A 21,746-nucleotide genomic window follows, 5' to 3' on the forward strand; every position below is an offset into this window, starting at 1 on the left:
GAATATGTTACAATGAAACTAAATAGAGTGGATTTGTCTTCTCTTATTAGGTACAGGCTTGCTGACCAAGGGGATAGTGACTGGAGAACTATTAGAGTCTATCCTGATGGTGCAACAACTTTTACTGTATATAATTTGCAAGCAGATACTGAATATGACTTCCAAGTGCTTTCAAGGAATAAGTTAGGTGATGGAATGTTCAGTCCTATTATTAGGGCAAAAACAAAATGTAAGTAAAGTGCTACAGAAAATAATTTTATCTTTGTAAATTTTATGACTTGTAACTCCTTGAGATAGAAGAGAATAGTAAAATCTCATGTTTTGACTGCTGAATTTATCTTTCCATTCTTTATATCCTTGTGCTATCATTAAGCTGACCATAAGTATCTGTTATTATTTAACGTCAAAAAAGATTGGTTGTAAAATTTTATTGTGATGCTGTAAACATTTGTAAAGTCTTTTGAATGTTTTATCAAACAGGCATAAAAATACGCTATGTGAATTCAAGCTTCATTCAAAAGTTAATATGCAAAATTTACCCCCCCCCCCCCTTTTCCCCCAAAAAATTTTTATAAAATAAAGAATTGGGTTGTTAAACTTTTGAGTCTGTTTCCCCCCCCCCCCATGCAAGTGAATTATTTGTCACTGTTAAGTGTGTTCATGATGTCAAAAATATATTCTAAGTACTGTTCTCCTTTTGTTAGCTAGTCGTAAACAAAACTAAAATAATGCATGTAGACTGTATCTTCCTTAAAAAATGTTCAAAATATACTTAAGTTTAATTTTAATTGCTCGTAAAAACATCTTAGTTTTCCTTTTTTTTTTTTTTTTTTTTTTTGAATTGTTCAACTATCTTTTTAAAGCATCTTATAAAAACATCTAAAACATAGCTAATAGTTAATGTGATATTTTTAGGTGTATCTAGCTTATATGATTTGTTATTCATACATAATTTTAAGACTAAAACAATTGTACAAACATTGAAATAGCTTTTATTAATTCATGCTTTAGTTTGAGGTTTTTTTTTTTTTTACTTTATTTTAAACTGTTTTCTTGGGGAGAAGGAGAGTATTCAACCATTTTTAAAACTTCATTGCTTTTATTATACATCATTTGTTAAGCCTTTTTTTTTCTTGTGTGTGTTTTGTTTTTTGTTAGGTTTCTTAGGTGTGTTTTTGCAATTAAAACCTAAAATTTAAAATAAAACCTAATAATAAACATTTTTTTTTCAATCTTTTCATGCTTTTTTGCCTCTTTGTATTTAATTACTTCCTACCATTGCTGTCTTTCTCCTACCTGATATGTATTCTTTAAAAACTTACAGCGAATGATAATGTTCCTCTTCCTCCTGCTGAACCATCTGATGTTATTACGATCACTGCAACTCCTGAACCTTCTAATGGCTCTGGTTCTGGTAACTTTCTTTAACTATTTCATTTTTCTCCTTTTATCTGGCTTTGATTTCTAAAATTTACTAACCTTAAACTTTCTTATAAAATTTTCCACTCTAATTTAATAGAGAAACTGTGCAATAATATTAATTTATAATCTTCAAAACATACAAATTTAGCAATGGCAAACAATTGTGTAGAAAACTTGAATACATTTCTGTTTAAACAAAAATAAAATCATTAAATAGAAATATTTAAAAACACAATTGCATTTATAACAAGCTCATCATTAATAATCTTTAATTTTTGATGAAACTCCTTTTTTTCTTAAGCGAGTATTTAAATCTGAAGTTACATGACAAAAAGTTGTTATTGAAAATATTTGTAGTAGACACCATGTTTTACGACTTTTTTGTTCAGTTGTAACCAACTGGCTACGAATAAGTACACTAGTGGATAATTCATTACCATACATAATGTAAGTTTATAGATTTTACAATGTAGCAGGATACTCTACTTAAATCGTAGTATAATTTAATATCAGTAACAATTACATTATCAATTAAGTACTGGTTGGCAGATAACTATTGCAAACAAATGTTAAGACTGCTTGTCTTCACTGTTAATGTTTGAAGCCAATCATGATTAAGAAGATAAAATTTATTGTATTCATTACTAAACCTCTGCTTCAGTTACCTTCTTGTTGAAGAAAATTTTCCGAATCGTTTTGAAGGAGATGTGTGCAACACTTAATGAGTGTTTTGCATTTTACTCATAATACATCATAGTAGACCCTCATTTTACGATGCAGCGTTTCAAAAAGATAAAATCCCCACTCCCCTTTAAAATTCGAACTTTTGAGATTGCAAATAACTTGAAATGAACTGCATTTTGGCATGCTAATAAGCAAGCTTGAACCACTGGAAATATTTTTTGCGATTGGTTAAAGGGTTTTTTTAAATGTAAAGTTATTAAAATCACAATTCAGAGCTCAGTGGGAGAAGAGCTTTTAGAAGTGACAAAGAAGGACAAAACCAATACTGATGACACACAATCAAAAACTTTCACATTAAAAACTTTGAGCTATTCCTTGACAATAGCAAATAATCTTTTTAATTTGTTACTGAAGGATGATCCCTTCATGAAAGTGATGTAAGTGATCATAGCTGCATTAATGCCCTACAAAGAACTTCAGTGATAAATAATGAATGTCAAAAGACCATCATAACCAAATCATTTTTATAAACACTAAAGTTAATTCATGTTTCTTTTACGCACCTTGTGCATATGTATAGAAATAAGTGCCTATTAAACTTATTATATCTATTGATTTGTCACTTGAATGAAGCATTTTTTTTTCATCTATGAAACTTAACCCCAATTTTAACACTTCTATTAAGTCTTATTTTATGTGATTTTCATGTATGCAGCATTTCCATTAATGGTAACCCATAGATCTTAAAATAGAGTAGGTTTGACTTCTCCCCGCTTTTTTCCTCAGAGTGCACGTCAACATCCCCCGTTGGACATCACGTGATCATGGGACACCCCTCACAAGAAACTCTTTCCCTTATCGAAGAAAATCGCTTTTTGCCGCAATCATTTGCACAGTTAAGGGAAATAAAAGCGCAATTCCAGAAAAAGTGGACACTTTGTCTGCATGTGACAGCTCATATATTTGTTTCATTAAATGTAATAATTCAAAGGTGGAATGAACAAAAATTTTTTGCTTAAGAAATCACAAATGTATGCACGTACTTAAGCAAAAAATTTTGTTCATTGCCTTTTTAAGTTATCACTTTTTAATGAAATGCAGAAAAAAATGGCAGCTTTTTCATGGAAGGGTCTATTAAATATTTTCTCATAATAACTTTTGTGCAGATGCATAAGCTATTTAAACTTTTCTTTCAAGTGCCTTAAATACTAAATATAAATTGACGTCTTCAGTGTTAAATATAAAAGAAAAAAATCTTCAACAAAAATTAACCTTCTAAATTTTATTTTATTTAAATCAAATTTTTCAAATGCAGATAAATTGGTTCAACGCGTACTTTTTCCACAATTTTTGAAGCCATTGTAACAATTTTTCATAAAGCCATATGAGGTAGTGAGAAGCAAAGGAATGCAAGTGGCAAAATTGAAAATTTGGAGATGACCAGTACAAATGGTAGGTGAACCTCTCCTCTGTCTTGGGGCAAGAGATTGTACTAGTAGCCCTGGTAGATGCTGCTGTACTGCATGATTTAGAAAAAGGTTCAATGAAAGCCTACCTAGGATCTGATCTTTAAACGTGTTTTACTCGAAACTTAAAATAGGCCACTTGCATCCCTTTGCTTCTCACTACCTCATATATAAAACCCTAAATCAATTAGAAATACAAATGTAAATAGAATCGAATATCAGTTAATTTAATCAAACAGTATTTGCATGCGTTACACCCCCAGTAATATATCAATCAAACACTAACATTGGTTTGTTCGTGATTTTTAGTCAACTTCAGTTTTTTTTTAAGTGCTCAGAAAATAAATTCATTTGTTACTTTTCAGCCTAATTATAAACTACATGAGAATGGTCGTTTGACTCCCCCCCCCCCCTCCCTCCACCTTTCTCCAATTCTTTTCCTTTTTTTTTTTTTTTTTGCTCCACAAAATGATAGTTCTGACAATTTAAAATTGAAGATGAAGAAAACTAGTGATTATTGTCCTTTAAACAGTATTAATTTAATTAGTCTTCCACGTATTGGTCTTTGTGAATTAATTTCATTGTATGAATTAACTGCGTTATACATTCTAATGCTTAAATATTTAAAACTGATTAATTTTATAAACTTGTTAACATGATTATCAGTTGCTTCTGTTTCCAACATATGCTCATTTAAATTTAGAAAAGCATAATTCGAAATTTTTTCAATCACTTTTGTGGTCATGAGTACCATTATATTTTTGAATTTTTTGTTCCTAAAACTTTTTCATTCTTGGCTAACACACTCAGTTGTTCTGCACAAATATACATCTTTTGATAGTTGCAATAAGCTATTATACTTGAATGTGTCCCAAAACTCTTAAATTTTATTAATCCTGTTTTTTGGTTTGTTGTAATTAAGGCTGCTTTAGTCGTTGCAGTTCACAACAGAGCGCAAGTTGCAGAAGAAAAGTTGCATTCTTCCAAAGCATTTTTGTTGCGTTTTAAATTTGAAGGTTGTCAAAATCAGCTCAATTCGAAAAACTGAACTCTTCAATTTCAGTATTAATTAATCTTTTTTTTTTTTTGGCACTTCGAAACTGTCCGAAGATTATTTTTGAATCTCCGTCGCAACCTGATCGCACTGAAAAACGTTTCAAGGTGATCCTGATTAAGCTTATAAGTCATTATGTAGTTTAGAAATGGGATTCGGGCACTTACATACTTTTTATATATTCCCAGCACAGTTTTCATAGAAATTATGAAACCTAAAAATCTAGTTTTTCGCAGACATCCTATAATTAATTTTCCATCTCTCGTTTTCAGTAACTTAATATAATGTTCCGCATGTAAAGTATATTGTTTAAAATATTCAAAATTTCGACTCTGGGAGGGAATTTAATTGCCTTTAGCAGAAAGATTTCTGTTAGTCAGAAAGTCTTTAAATTTTTGAATATGATTGGCACTAGCATCGCTTTCATCAAACCTTCGTTCGCTAGAAAATCTCAGATTCACAGAGATAGAGATTTCTCACATTAGTATATTGAAAATCTTCAGACAATCCTAGACTTTTAACTATGCTTGGCATTGTTATGTCGTTGCTGCCCGAGAAGAGGGAGATACAATGTCCCTTGATCACGTGATTCTCGGAAGAATCATGATGACCCTACTTTCTCCGGGCAAAATACACTGTGCTGTAGGAGAAAGGCCTATCTATTTGTTTTAAAGATCTATGCGGTAATCCGGCATAAAGCAAGAGTATACTATATTTTACTTTTTTTCATTGATTTTTTTAATTACATTATTCCATTCATCCTATAACTTCATATTACATCTTTTGTGTCATTTTCTCCCTTTTCCACCCATTTAAATTTGAGCTGGCAAAATAGTTGATGGTTTTCCCCAGTTTTAAAAATAGTTTTAACTGTTGTATCAAAAATACTCTTTTGACAAAGTTGTAGACTAAAACTGTCAAAAGCCATTCTGTAGCAAAGTTACCAACTGTTTTTGCAATGAATTTGCATTTGCAGTATTTTTTAATTTTTGTTTTTGGCAATTGAACAAACTTTAGGACAGTTTTATGGACTAAAAATCACGTATCCTATCAGGAAATAACATAATTTTGATTTTACAAGTTCCTTGTAAAATGGAAAATATTTAAAAGCTGCTACTGTGATTACATAAAAAGTAATCGAAAACTTTGTACTGCAAAGTGAATAAAATATGACAATGTATATAAAGTACAAATTGAGAATGAAAAAAGGTTAAAAAACCAGCAAACAGCTGTGCTTCATGCAAAATTTTGCTGTCTCATAGGACATCATCTTTTTCTTTCAAGTCATTTAATGTTACTTTTTTGTACATTTATTAATGCTACCATTTACAAATAATAAATATTTTAATTTATTTTGTAGTTCCTACTGAGCCTCCTACTCCAGCAGGCCCTACTCCTGGTCCAGTAAGAAATGTAACAGTTATTAAAACTACTCTAGGTGTTCGAATCACATGGAATCCTCCTGCTGATTCTATACCTATATCACATTATATCATTGATTATAAAAATGATGTACAGTGGCAACATTGGGGCCCTATTAAAGATGCAACAAATTATGAAGGTATGATTCAGTTATTTGTTCCTCATTTTTAAGCAATTAACAAGACTGTATATTGATCTCCCTCTAACAAAAGCCAATGTCTCTATTTCTTTTGATGTTTTCATCCACTTTGGGATTGTTTGAAAAGTCTTATGACCCTTTCTATTTTTTTGAGTATCTAATACAAAAATAATGACATAACCTTGATTTTTGTGTTAAAATTCTGTCAAAATCTTCAGTCTTGTTGGGAAAATTAACCAGTTAACTTTGACACTAGCAAATACACTACATCTAACATCTACAATGCAACTGAAGCAACTTGAAAACAGCAAGAAGCATTAAGTTTTGATAAAATGATGTTGGCCATGATTCAATTGTTAGTTCTTTTTTTTTTAAGAGCCATTCCTGTGTAGCATGTAACGCGTATCATGAACCATAAATATCTTTCCTACGAGAGACAAAAATGTTTTTGATATTAAAATGCATTTTGATCAATGCATTATAATGCTTTTTATATACCTTTTTGCATTAAAAATATTGTTTGTTTTTTTAATTTCAGCTAAGCTTCAACAAGGTGGAAAATATAAATTTAGAATTATAGCATATTCAACTGCAAATGTTCCATCTACGCCTAGCCAAGAAGTGAACCTTGAAATACATGGTAATTTGTTATATTCTATTGTAATAATGTAATCAGTAAATATGTTTTTCAAATAATTCAAACATTATTCATTCTCATGACTAATGTTATTTACATTATTTGAATACAATAGGTTAAACCTATACAATGGTAAATTTTGTTGAAAATAAAGATATAGATTTAATACTCTTCATTTTTCAAGCCCCCCCAAAAAAAAAAAAAAAAAAACAATGTGGCAAGGTAATATATAACACTGTTTCTGTGCTGCATTCCTGTAAACATCACTGATGTTTTCTGACTCTTATAAAATGTTAAACTATAAAAATAGTAGAATGTTCAAACTTTTTAAAAAAAATCAGTTTCAGAATGATGAGTTTTTGACAATTATCTATTTAAGGAACTACTAGCTGACCCCTGCGAAGCATTTGTGGTTCACAGTGAGAATTCAAAAATCCAAATTTTTTAAGCGTAATTTTTCGGAAAAAGAAATAAAATGGGAATTGTTTGTTTTTATTTTGCTAATAGTGGTGAAAAAAATCTTTAAAATGATGCTTTGTTTATGAAATTTGATGAATTATTGAGAAATTTATACCATACTCACAAGAGGGGGAAAAAACGAACTACAGCATTTTTTGGCACATGGGAGATTAAATCCACAAAATTTGTATTGTTAGTAGGAGGCTCTAACCAAGCCAGCTAATGACTCTCTAGCTTGAAATGCTACGCATTAATGCAAGGCATAATAAAACAACAAAATAAATTGAAATGAATGCCTCTATTTTGTGAATATATATATATATATATATCTATACATATAATAAAATAAGATGTTTGTGTGTGTGTGTGTGTGGCGGGCTTTCCAGGAAAACTTAATTAGTATTAATTGGAAATTTAATTTCAAATATGATGAAGGAAAAAATTTTGAAGATGGAGCAGTTTTTCGTATTTTTTATGAATTTTTGAAAAAACCTTTAATTTGCATTCTTTCCTGGGTTTTATTTTTTTCTAATATCATCCTGCGAGAAGTATCAAAGCCTCATTTCTAAAATTTAAGTTGGTAATAATAAAAACATTTCGCCCTCTTCAGAAGAAAAAAATTCTTAAAAATACGCAATAGGTTTTTTTTTTTACAATTTTTTTAATACTGAACACATCACGTCTTTCCACGCATCAGTCGAAAAAAAGCGTTCTTCAATCTTTTATGTCTCTGACGTCACTATTTGGATTTCGATTCGATATTTAGGATGGAATCTTAATCGCAAAACAAATGTTAATCTTTTTTTTTTACCTATACAATAGTTTACTTCTACATTTTATGAAGTGATGACCCGTGTTTTTCCGGCAGTGCTTGCTTTTTTTCTTTCCTTTTTTTTTATTTAGGGATTGCATTTATTTCTTCTTCCATTCCCCCCCCCCCTTGCCCAAACTGGACGTTTTGCTGTATCTATATTAGCTACATTTCATAGTTGTGCGCATTTATTTCAATAAAAACAGCGAGATTTTTTTTTCTTTGTCAAACGCTACTTTTTGCACACAACGGGGAATTTTGGGGATAACTTTTTTTTTTGCTCTACTTGAATAAAAAAAAGCGATTTTTTTGAGGGATCTTTGTTTTTATTAGGAAATGGGTGGGGATGTTAAAATAAATAGAGATGGATAAGAAAATTAAGAGATAAATTGTAAGGGTAGATAGCCGCCGAAGGCAGCAATCTTGGCTTAAAAATGTGAATGGCACAAAAAAAAGATAGAGATGGATTGGTTAATACTGCTCTCAAATTTATTTAAACAGCCGCCGAAGGCGGCAAACTTGAAGTAAAAAGGTAAATGACAAGTTAGCCAAACAGCCGCCATAGGGGGCTGCCTGCATAGAATGGCGAATGGCGTAAGAAGGCGAACCAGCTGGTCGCCGCAGGCGGCTATGATGAAATAAGATGTTTGTGTGTGTGTGGCGCGCTTACTGGGAAAACGGTAAGGTCTAGAAATTATTCTATTCAAATTAATAATAGTATAGATATAGATTGATTGGTACCGCAACGAAATTTATTTAAGCAGCCGCCGAAGGCGGCAACCTTGGCGTAAAAAGGCGGACCAACTGGTCGCCGCAGGCGGCTAGTATATATATATATATATATATATATACATATATATATATATAGTATTAGTTCTATTGTGATTTACCAATGTAAAAAAAAAACGTTTTCTTCGTTGATTTTAGTAACAATGAAACGGGGATCAGATTCTTGCTATGAGTTTAGATAGTATACTCATGGAAATTTGAATCAGAACTCTGTTTAAAAAAATTAGTCATAAATATCATGTTTTTGGTCCTTGAGGATTTTAACCCACAACCTTCTTGTTAACAGCACATCGCTTTAACCAACCGAACTAAAGGGCCTCCTTTTTGGATAAAACAGTCAAAATGTGAATTGACTTTATTTTTTGCCAATAGTGGTGAAAAAATATTCAAAATGATGAACTTATAAATTGGATTAAGTGTTAAGAAAGTGATATGACCCCCCCCCCCCCCCCCCCCAAAAAAAAAAAACACCTTTGAGAAATAATACGTATGATGATATTTAATAGTTGTTCTGCAATTTACTATTGAAAATAAATGTTTTGTTTCCTAATGTTAACAACCAACAGAACTGTAGATCAGAAACCTTCCATGAGTTAATATTGCATATTCATGCAAATTTGAATCAGAATTCTGCTGAGAAAAATAATTCATTAAAACATTTCTTGGCCTATGGGTATTTGACTTACAACCTTTGCATTCTTATTAGCATAATGCTCTAAACCCCTGAACTAATGAGTCTCACTTTCGAAATGCTACGCATTAAAGTACTGCATAATAAAAAAACAAAATAAATCTATTTTTTGAAAAACTCTTTTCCCCCAAAAGCAGGGGGGATTTTTAAAATGGTACCCCCTCCAAGAAAGTTTTTTTATCAGAAAAACATTTTTGGAAATGTTTAGTACAACTAAAATTTCAAGCTTTGTTTGGTTGAGTTTTATTTAGAATGCTATTCAATGCAATGTTTTCAAATCAAAACCAGCCAGTTCTAAAATTATCTAAGAGAATAAAGTTCCATTTAAACCGGTATTGACTTTTCTTCGTATGTTCATAGCTGTTTATTTCCTACTTACTTGTATAGTTTCTTTGAAATGTATTCGGGATGCTTGATTAATATTAATGTAGTTTAGTTGTGCTTGATTCATATTTAAAAACTTGTTGCGTTAAAATCTGTACTGCATGCTTGCATGATTTTTCTGTTTTACTTGTGAATCATATTTGTCGGTAAACATCATCCAATATCTGCCCTGGGTGTCACTCACAGTGGCGGATAGAAGAAAAATTCATGGGGGTCATGACCCCCCCCCCCCCCCCAAACCATCAAAATGGAAACCAGTATCCATGTATTTTCAGTAAGTTACCATCCTACAGTCAGAGCTAAGGCACAAATACATTTTATACACCTCCAGCTCAGTCAATTCCAGCTGAGGACTGCAGTTTCATGCTCAAAGCAATTTTGAACGTTATAAGCAGTTCTTACCAACCATTCTGCTTGCACTTATGATTTGGAGAGGATTTAGCACGAGATCTCAGTTTAACCTCCAATACATGTCTAATACCGTGCTGCAGGCCGAACTAAGAAAGCAGTATCTTTCCAATTGTTAATTTGAGAAAACAAGCATTTTAGTTATTTTTACTGGGTACTTTTTCTTTAGCTGCAATGTGTTTCAGCCAAAATAAGGTTTTTCTTTGTATTTTAGTTCCCTTACTGGTTTTTAGTGTTGTAGGATAACATATATCATCATATTAAATCTAGAAAGTGAGTTAACTACAAATGGGTAAAAAATGGAGATACCGCTTTTTAGGTTAAGACAACAGCATACCTAGCTGGTCATCTAGTTGCTGAAAAGCCAACAGGTTTTTTGATTTATATGTTACATGTAGCTTTATCTCAAAAATATTTTTTCCTTGGAAATTTTAATTATTCCTTTTCATTCAGTATGTTTAGCATCTGGTGATATAAATGCGCTTTAATCCCTCTCTTTATCATAGTGTACAAACTTTCAAATACATAAATATGTGTAGATTTTTGTTGTGAAATTTTTATTTTCATCCTTTGCATTAGGTGATCTACAAGATCGAAATCGAAGCAAAGCCATAACAGCTGGAGTGGTAGGAGGAATACTGTTTTTTATTGCAGCAATTGTTTTATCTGTATGTGCTGTTAAAATATGTAATAAAAGGAAAAGAAGAAAAGCTGAGAAAGGTAATTTGTTTAAAAAATTAATAGTTGTGTGTAATTAAAAATTTATTAAATTGTCAACTTTTAACTGAAATAAATTTGATTTGAATGTTGAAATATCTATTAGAGGCATACCGAGTACTTGGTACTCGGCCAATTTGCCAAGTACTCGTTACTCCGCCAAATTTTAATCAGATACTCGGCCAATACCGAGTAGTTGTATAAAATGGAAAATTGTTGAGACAGATTTTACAATCAATAAAGAAGTGCAACTATATAATATACTGCAATCATATTCAGTTCAAATTTACAAGTCAAATTTAAATTTTGAGAACAATGATGTTTGTTATGCTTCAATGGAGTCAATCTTTTTTTTAATGTCCCTAAAGTTAATAAAACTAATTTATTAAAAATGGGGCAGTGTAAAAAGTATGAAATTTTTATGTTATGTTTGGTGGGCTAGAATTATAATGGATTGATATAATTTGTTTTAATTCCAACCAGGGTTGGCAAGTTTCTGCCGAGGTAGTTAAAACCACTGGTAGAAACCGGTTAAAACCAGCATGGCAAAAACCCCTTTCTGCCACATTTGTGGCAGAAACTGGCAAAAACTCAAAAAATAACATAAAAGAAATCTTTGATACCCAATAGGAATTTAGCACAGGAAAATAATGAAATGTTAGCCAAAGCACAATTTAATTACAATATCGTTAAAAACAAACATTATGTTTTTTGCACTCTGCAGCTGTCTCTAAGAAAAGGGGGATTGAAAATATAAATGATTTCTTAATTTAATATGAATAGAGGAGAAATAACAGAATACTCTTGCAGCAGAAGAACTAGATGGCAATGCCATCAAGGATCAAGCAAAGATTCATGAAACTTTCTTCAATTGTATATATTTTTTAAACTGGTCCACTATGTAGTAACTGGAGTGGTTTTAAAACTTGACTGGAAAAATAAGTTTTGGGAAATAGGGTCAATTTGTTTTGTAAAGATGTGATATTAGGTAGAAAATCGAGGTTGCTATTGGCAAGTATAATTCTGGCATTTTCTTCTTGAGTACATGATAATTTTAATCCCAAGCATTTTAGATGACGCGTATAAGCTAGCAAATGACAACCAGTAACTGCTTGTTCAAATCTGTAACTTCTTTTTCTTACGTGCTCATAAGATTCTCATCCTTTAGATTAATCCAAATGTTACGAGCATCAGCAGTTAAACAAATCTCTTTCTGATCAAACTAAATAAAGGGCAATGAGTTTTATTTTTTTACAATGATGAAATGAAATTACATTTTTTAGTTTGCTTAAATAAATATCATTTTGTAATTACTTGAATTGATAAAGATGCTTTTTTAATTTTTGCCAGTTTCTGCCGGTTTTTACCGGTTATAACTAGTTTCTGCCACTGGCAGGGCAGAAACCAGTTTCTGCCGGCAGAAAGCCAACCCTGATTCCAACATAATTAATCATGCGTTTTATTTATTTATTAATTTTTAATTTAAAAAAAAAAAAACGTTTTTATAAAATTTTTGACATAAACAAAATCTTTTAAATCATAATGTATGGTTAAATTTTAGCTAGAATTTTGTTTTAAAATCTATTATAAGCACATGGATGTCTATACTACTATTCCAATGAGTTCAAATTCATCACGTGTGTGTCGGTGGTTCTTCTTAAAACATAATTGTTACTCGGTCAAGTAGTGATTTTTTGTTTTTTAAATCTTTCAGTCTTCTGTTCAACGCCTCCATATAATGTTTGTATGCCATAGTACATATAATAATTTTGTACTGTTTATGTACCATTGCCATGATTGTTATCTTTTGATGCTCACTACGTTTGGGTATTTTGAATATTCAGTGGCTGCTTAAATGCTGAATGAGCTGTTCTGCATCCATCCAGTAAAGTTATACTGCAATGCCAAATGATGCAACGCCCCCAAGGCAATTCTATTATTAGATCATATTTCGGCAAGAATTGGAAAAATGAGAAATGTTTGCTAGTCTCATATGGTACACCCCCCCCCCCTCAAAAAAGAGATGTAATTGGAATGTTATTATACAGATTTTTTTTTTAATTGGGAGTCAAAAAATACCTGTAACCCCAAATTTTAATCCTTCTATTCTTTAATCGCAAATTTCCCTATTAACAAATTACCCCTCCAAAAATATCAAACACTGAAATTGAAAATCATTGCAAAAGCCTTGCATAAGTTATTCAAACATTTTATTTATTTACAAATAGCAGATGGCAACAACTGAAAATTTTAAGTCCTTGAGAGCTTTGCTTTGTTTTGCCGGAGCATTGCGTCCTTTTGACATTCGGTATCCAAAACAATTCTAGATAGATACTCTTTGATATATTTATGATATATACTTTATGACCTATTCTTGTACTTCCAAAATACACATAAAAAATTTCATAAAAATCGATCAAGCGGTTTCAGAGGAGTTCAAACACAAACACCATGTCATAAGTTTTTGACTTTTTCTTTTTTTTTTATTTCTTTTATTTGGCATCAAAAATACCTAATTCCTAAAATTTCACCCTCCTACCTCCACCATTCAATTTTTCAATCGCAAATCACCCAATTATCAAAATATTTCCACAAAAGAATCGAAGAGCAAAACTGAAAACCATTGTAAAAGAATTAATTTCAGTACGCATCAGCAGTGGAAACTCCATCTGTGCTTGAAAAACCAAAAATATTTTTAAATAAACTAAGAGAGGAATGTATAAGTTCCGAATATCTACAGAGCATCACAACACTGGGCTACACGCACCACCTGCTACAATACAAGCAAATAAACGGCAACTTATACCTAAAATTATGCTGGTTGTTTCGTCTATACCATTAAAAGCCAGATGGCTACAATGGTATACGCCCAAAATGTCGCGGAACAAAATGTCGTGGGCAAAATGTCGCCAGCCAGAAGTGGTGATATTTTGATAGTTGAAATGGTAAACCTAACTCCAGTACATGAACCCTAAACTCCAGTAGGTAACGTTCATTGTTGACCATTTTTTTTATTTCTTCATTCCCCTGAAATGACACGTTTTACCAGTAAAACAGTTAAGTTGCCGGATCGAGTTCAGTCTTGTCACAATAAAGCCTTTCCCTGCATGTTAAACATTACCAAAACATGTTGTCGAATTATCATGCCGTGGCACGAGTTTTATTGTTGAAATTCGCAGGTTACTTGATCATTGGCGATTATTTATATGAGAATAAAATGGAATATTTCCAGATTTCGTAGGTTTTTATCCACTTCCTGAGAAAATCAAGTATATTTGTCTAAAAGTTTCCTGAATGGTTACAAGTTGCACAAGTGCAGACTACTCACTGCTGTGAAAAAAGCTACCAGTTTAAAGGTTAACTGAGTGTATTTAATAAGTTTATCGGCTTTAGCTCAATTACGGCCCATCCATATTGACAAAGCTCCCAATAAGAGTGAATAAGTATCTGGATTCAGTAGCTTTGCAAGAACTGCAGGCAAGTTAGATTCGTGGTACTTGCCTGCAATTCTGTCTTAGCTTTGGTTATGTTTTCAATATTGCTTTAGGCGCTCTCTTGGAAAAGCAGGAAGGTGTCAAGCTATTATATTAAACTTACTAAAATTTTCTCTAAAGGTTCCAAAGACAAGAATGGCTTTAATCGGGGAAATTACTGAATTCTCTTCAGAAAGATGCCAGAATTTTTTCAGGAAGGTTACTGAGTTCTAGCAAAAAACATGCCTGTTACTTGCAAGATATGTTACTTGCAGATGTTGGACATATTAGTAGATCATTCTTTTCCAGAAGCGCGTCTGAATTGTTTTTACAGTGTTGGAAAAGGTATCAATCTGATTTTGGGGTGAAGGAGTTGGAATCGAAGGCTCCTAAATTCCCAGGGCAAGAGTCAGCCATTTTCCCTCTGACCTTGTAGCACTGATATATAAAATAGTCCTCTCTCTCTTTCAACATCTCTCTCTTTAGAGTGATATATTTAAATTTAGATTATTTTTCATCGTTTATTTAATTACACTGGCTCACGCAAACGATGACAAAAATCAACTTAGAACCGAAATAATGCCTGTTTTTGTTTAGTTTCACTTGCATACCACCTTTTTTTTTATGAATCCTTGCATTACTTCTTGAGATATAGCAGTCACATAAAACGAGGAAAATTATTCTGTGCGCCATCCTTTTGGGATGATTGAAGCCGAAAATAAAAATCAACTTGCCATTTAAGATATACCTGTAGACCAAATTATGTCTGAATCCTTGTATTACTTCTTGAGATATATCAGTCACAAATAATGAAAAAGAAAGAGAAAAAACATTCGATTGCTCCACTTTCTGGTGTTATTGGCTCCGACATCTGTCCACCTGCAACAACCTAACATTTTATTTGATTCTAGGCATCATTTCTTGAGAAATGTCAGTCACGCATATCGATGAAAACGTTCAGTTGCTCCACTATCTTGAACCAATTAGTGCAAAAAACCACTCAGTCCTAAATCATATGGGTTTTCCTGGGCATCGTTCGAATTCTTACTGCAGGTTTTTAGGTAGAATGTCCGCAAAAAATCGGAAAGTTCTAAACAATACAGCAAACATCTGAACTGATCGCCATCGGAACTTTTTACAGTTGGTAGATAGCGAGTCATAAGAAATAAGATAACCTAAAAAATGAAAAGTGCGGTTGCTTGTATTCAATATTTATTTGCTGAAAAACAGCTAAGAGTTACGAAACAAAATGGGAGAAAGTTTTTCAAATTTAACAAGAAACTCATTTCTGTCAGTCCCATTTTTAACGGAGACATTCATTTAAGGCACCTACCATTTGTCCCAAACTTGATGTTTAACAGCATTGTTGTACATTTCGTTTTTCTTACTGACTGAATGAGCGAATTTTGAACCGGTGACCTCCTAGACTGCAACATTTTGAACCAGTGACATTTTGAACTGGCGACATTTTGGACTGGTGACATTTTGGACTGGCGACATTTTGGACTGGCGACATTTTGGACTGGCGGCATTTTGGCCGCGACATTTTGACCCCAAACTGGCTACAATAATGGTACCCCACGGACGCATTACCAGTGCATGCAAGAAATAAACATTATCTTACCTAATTTTCCGAGTAGATAAATCAAATCCAGGCCCACATAAAAAAAATGTCCCTTCCAGTTGTCAAAAAATAACGCAAAAGACAAAGAGAGAAAAAAATAAATTATTCCAATCCAAAATCAAGTCCCAGTGAGTGCCAGTCATCCGAATAAATGGTCCAAGTATTGCATCCATAAACGCAACCAACGTGCGTGGTTTCTCTCGGTTATATCACAGCCTTGAGCATAAAGACGGTTACAGTAAAGCATAGTGTTGATTAAAGGTAATATTTGAAAAAATATTTGTGATTAAATCATAAAATGAATAATTTCAGTCTCATTCACTCTGAATTGTTATTTCTCTGATCGCAGCATCATCTGTTTTGCCTAAAAATAAAGCACCAAATCCTGAAAATAATATGAAATGAGCAGCAAAAAAAGACATGTTTTGAAATTGCTTGAAGTTTTGTGAATTAACAAATTGCACAAATGGTTTTATTGTTTTAAATAATCTTGCAACAATGCACCTATCGCTATTATAAGTGAAAATATTGATAGCAATGAAAAAATAAGATTTGTAAATGAATATTTGTGTTACCTTCTAAAATTGCTTGTCTAAAATTTATGGTGCGTTTACCTGACAACAAAAATACTTGACCTGAAAACAAAATGAAATGAAGTCATTTCATTTCGTTATTTGCTTGTGTCAAAGGTTATATAGTTTTTGTTCTAAAAGGGGTTAAGTCGTGTTTTCTTTTATTTTTAAATCACTATAGTGACAGGACTTTTCTACTATATTTAATGTTATTATCATCCATAGATTGCTGTGAAAAATTATCTTTACCTTAAATTCAATAACATATATTACATAACAAAACATTCATTTAACTTCATTTGGAAACAAGTTCTTCAATTATAGAGGCATGATTACATTTTATTGTTGAAATAATACAATATTTTTAATCTCTACTAAAGAAGTTTGAATAAAATGTGTTCTTCATTTTACTCAGTATTTCTGCTCTTGCGAGTATTCTTGAAGCTTAGTTTATATATTTTAAGAAATTGCATTGCTAATTCACACTTCGAGGAGCAGAAATGAACATGAACAGGAAAATAAAATTGGATATTACTTAGCACTTGCACCTGTACCAAACTACAAAAAAAAAGAAGAAAAAACAGCTGGAAAAGAGAGAAAAAGCTGATGGCATAAATGGCATAAGCTTTAGGGAAAAAAAATAGGTAGCAAAAGCAGCATTTTTATTTTTCAGTTTGATGGGGGAAAACTCCAAAAGCCCTTATTTTGCAGTCTACCTTGTAGTGACTATATTAATCAGTTAATCTACAGATCACCTAAGCTATGTGCACAGAATTGGATTTTCAGCTTTAATAGTAACATGAGTTGTAAAATTCCTAATAAACCTGAATAAATATTTATTTTCTGATGTAAATTCCTTTTGGACTTTTTTTTTGATTGAGAGTCATTCAACAGAATTATTTTTTATTAAAAAAGGCAGAGTTTCAGTGTTTCAACTTTGGATGCTTTCCTTTCATTTGGATGAATTGAGGCATGAAATTTTGTGCCTTGTGTCCATGACTTAGAAAAACTGTGTATGAAAAATTTGTGTGGATGACTGTTTGTAGGTGAATGAAATCATGTTCCCTTTTACCCCAGAAATTATGGGGTAATGGAAACAGCACAGTTATTTCCCCATGAGATTGAAGTAGAAAGATAATCACACTATACAGAATTAGCTTAAAAGCTGAAGAAGTGCTACACCAGCAATACTCTTCTGTAGCCCATAGGTGCTGTGGTATTTAAAAAGAAAAATCGCACAAAAAATTAAATTACAGTAAAACCCCTCCTTATGGACACCCCTCTTATGCGGACAATTTTAAATTCCCCAAGTCCAAGGCAAGTTACATTATTAAACCCCTGTCCTGCAGACACCCCTCTATTAAGGACAAAAAATTTGTCCCGTTAGTGTTCGCATTAGAGGAGTTTTACTGTATAGGCTGAATTTGTAAAAACACACACACACACACACACACACACACAAAAGTATATTTCATAATGAAATTTAATCTTCCAACAAATAGGAAGAGTGGAAAACTTAGTTGTTTTTATTTACACTAGAGTTCAGTATTTGTGGAGTAAACACCTCAATTGCTAGTCAAACATAGCTGAGAAGTTTGATGATGTCTACATAATTGCTTGGAAAAGGATGGAACTCTTGGAATCTCTTCTATATGTTATATAGTCGTCACTCACAAACAGTTAAGTTAACAAAAATTACCATGGTTGTGGTAGTAGAGTTTTTTTCCATTTTCTCCATGTTTCCTTTTACACCAGCTTACCCTACCTATTTTCAAACCAAAATTTTATGCTCAAAACATTATAAATTAAAATTATATTAATGCATTTGTAGTTAAATGCCTTAATGTTTCTCACATGAATTTTATCTTCAAATAGCATACATGATGGTAACATGTCCAATAGCAGACGCAAGAAATGGAGGTCATTCACATGGTGGTAGTCCTGTTCCCCTTAAAAAGTGAGAGCATTTCACTTTTTACATTTTTTTCTGCATTTTAATGTTAATTACTTAAACTTCGTATTTTAACTTAAAGATAAAATTTTACTCATGTACACGATGCAGTTCTAACTTTTTTCAAAAAAGATATTATAATAATTATAATAGTGTCATTATTTTATAGTAAATACACATTTTATATAGATAATTATATAATGTGTGCTAAGTGCAAAAGTCGTATCTGCACATTTTGTGAAAATTCAGTTACGGTGATGTGGCGGTTCTTTGTCCCACGTTTCACCTTAACACAATGTTTTCTGATCATTTGTCAATGAGAAATCTTTTTTAAAAAATTCTGAACAAGTTGCAGCTGAATCAAATGCATAGAGGCACAAAACTTTAAACGGCAATTACTCATTTTGAACACAGCTGCAAATAGAACTTTTGTGCTTAGCATGGCAGTAATTTTCTCGTGCTTTTTTATTTTTTGAAAAGGATAGGTTTTTGCATCCAATTTTAAATTCGTTATTTTTGCTATTTAATCTGGCCCATAATGCAATCCACAATAAGCAGTCGCTGTTATCATTTTTTATTTCACTCAAATGTTGATAACATTTATATATTTTGCTAACATATAAAAATTTTGTGTAAGTGTGTAAACAGATGCAGGATGAGATTCTTTTTTCAGTTAAAAATGCTTAGTTTCTGTTTTGAAGCACATCTCTATTCAGAGCACCTAAAGTGTGAATACCGAAGTCCACACTTTTAAGAAACAAAGCCTGCTTAATTTTTTAGTTATTTATTTTTGGATTTACAAATTTTTAACTTAAATTTTTTCCTTCCAACCAACTGGATCCCATGTCATCAAAGGAGAAAAAAAGGTGATCCGATTTTACATTTTTTCTCTGTAAAACTTGGTGTAGCCTTTTATTGTCCTGTCTCTTGTGCATATAGTAAATGCTATATTAATAATATAGGTTTTCTGGATTGCTTTGGAACAAAATGAGTTATTGTGTTTTTGATGTTGTTGTTATAAAGTTTTGTTTTGTTTATCTAATGATTTTTATTCAAGATTTATTTTGCGTATGATGTCTCTTAAATTGTTGGTTTTCAACAACTTTACTATTCGGTATAGGTGTTGTGATCATAATCTAGTTGAAAAGCAATATTGTACAGATTCAGTGTTAAGTCTTGCACTGATAAAGAGAAATCATTGGAAAAAAGCTGCTTCATATTTAAATATAATTATTTTTTAATCTTATTATTTTGATCTTTATCCTTTTTTATGATGTTACTACATTTCTATATGTACACCTTTCCCAATTTTGAAAAAAATGAGGGGATTTCAGTGGCGCCGACTCCATGGGGCCTGAGGGGCCCCGAGCCCCCTCAAAAATATTTTTGAGGGGGCAGAGCCCCCCCTCCCCCCCCCCCCCCCCCCCCCCCCCCCCCCAATAAATCAAGAAAATTATTTGGTTATATTATGCTTTCTAAACTCATAAATTTATCTTTTATTTTCTTTGTTTGTAGATAGCTTACCTTGTGAAATACATTCAGTAATGAGTTAAAACAAATAATTATTGTGGTAGTAAGCAGGTTAACTGAAAACGAGTGGTGTGAATAATGATAGTGTAACGGTGCTGCAAGCACACTTAGAATTTGTCCCAGTGCGCGAACTTACGTGCTGCTGATCTGGAAAAAATATACGAGGGTCTCATTTGTATATCAAATGGAAGGCGTGATAGTTTTGAATACTTTTGGGTATTGTGTTTAAAAGAAAAACCTTCACAAAATGAACAAATTCAACATCCTTCACTTCCTCAGAATCGACGTATACCAAAGAAGTATGAAAACAACGAAGCCAGCTCACTGCACACTTTCAAAATCCCAAAGTACTACAAGACAATACATTGATGAGGTTTGTGAAATCGTGCAATCTAGCATTATTGGGCGGTTTACATCAACTCGACTCACACAGGTCATTGCAGTTGAACAAGAGTGCTTGCTTTTATTAAATAGAGGTGAAACAAATTTTGGAAAATAAACTGTTTTTCAAAAATGACCTAGACATTGAGAGATTGCGTTTACATTTGAATATGTTAGCAAATATCACTAATGAAAAAAAAACTGGTCTTAAAAACATGCGTAAATTAAATTACTTTTTTACAAAAATACTGTGCATGTTTATTTATATTTTCCTTTTTTCAAAGCCAAAAAATATATGTCAGGCTTGTCGAGTTTTCCGGGTTCTAATGTTCATTATATAACTTTAAAAAACTTTAAAACTCACTATTTTTCATCTCAAATTTAGAAAATTTCCCGGGTCAGCCCCGGTTTGACCCCCCCCCCCCTCACAATATTTTTTTTAAGTTTGCGTCTCTGGGAGTGCCCTTCCATGCAAGTCAAGTGCCCTACCTTTTTCAATGCCTAGCTATGGCACTGCACGGCTCTTCGTAAAAAAGAACAAAAAATTGTCTCTTACTAAGACAAGTGAAATGATCTAGTTAAACCAGAAAATTTGAATACCAATTTTTAGATTGTTTTACTTTGGAAACGCCATGTCACATTTGTTTGTTTAAATTATACACACCAGAAAATATGTAAATTGGCATTTTCAATGTACAAATATCTGACCTTTATTGGGGGGGGGATTTCCGTGGGAGTACATGACCCCTTAAGCCCCCGGTATTGTCTAACCCCCTCAAGAATTTTTGCAAGTCGGCGCCCCTGGGGGATTTTCAGCTTTATCCAGGAACCAGTGCAGCCAGAATTAAACTTCTGCCGGGGGGGGGGGGTAAAACTAAGGATGGGAACAGTCCGGGAGAAATATTAAAAAATTGGGGGGCAATGAAAAAAAAAGGACTTTTTTTTTCCCTTCTGGAGGGGTTTTTATTCTCAAGAAAAATTGAAAATTACAATTTTTTAGACAAAAAATAATGCATTCAGAAATTTACAAACCAATCCTTTGTTTGTTTGAAAAGTTTTTTTATGTTCAGTATTCTAACATGAAAACACTAATTTTGATGATGCAACACGATGTAGAATAATTTAATTTCCC

General features: G+C 32.3%; 1 protein-coding gene across 1 annotated transcript in view; it reads left to right on the plus strand.

The window, feature by feature from the left end:
* The window catches only part of LOC129223089 (protein turtle-like), a 64,801-nt gene extending 46,088 nt beyond the window's left edge, over window positions 1-18,713 (plus strand). The window contains exons 10-15 of the mRNA XM_054857655.1: window positions 51-229; window positions 1,325-1,414; window positions 5,987-6,187; window positions 6,726-6,827; window positions 10,946-11,086; window positions 18,628-18,713. Of these exons, the coding sequence (XP_054713630.1) occupies window positions 51-229; window positions 1,325-1,414; window positions 5,987-6,187; window positions 6,726-6,827; window positions 10,946-11,086; window positions 18,628-18,713 (799 nt within the window). The remainder of the gene's footprint in view (window positions 1-50; window positions 230-1,324; window positions 1,415-5,986; window positions 6,188-6,725; window positions 6,828-10,945; window positions 11,087-18,627) is intronic.
* The last annotated feature ends 3,033 nt before the right edge of the window (window positions 18,714-21,746 follow it).

This window comes from Uloborus diversus, chromosome 5 (genome assembly GCF_026930045.1).
Source record: "Uloborus diversus isolate 005 chromosome 5, Udiv.v.3.1, whole genome shotgun sequence".
NCBI lineage: Eukaryota > Metazoa > Arthropoda > Arachnida > Araneae > Uloboridae > Uloborus > Uloborus diversus.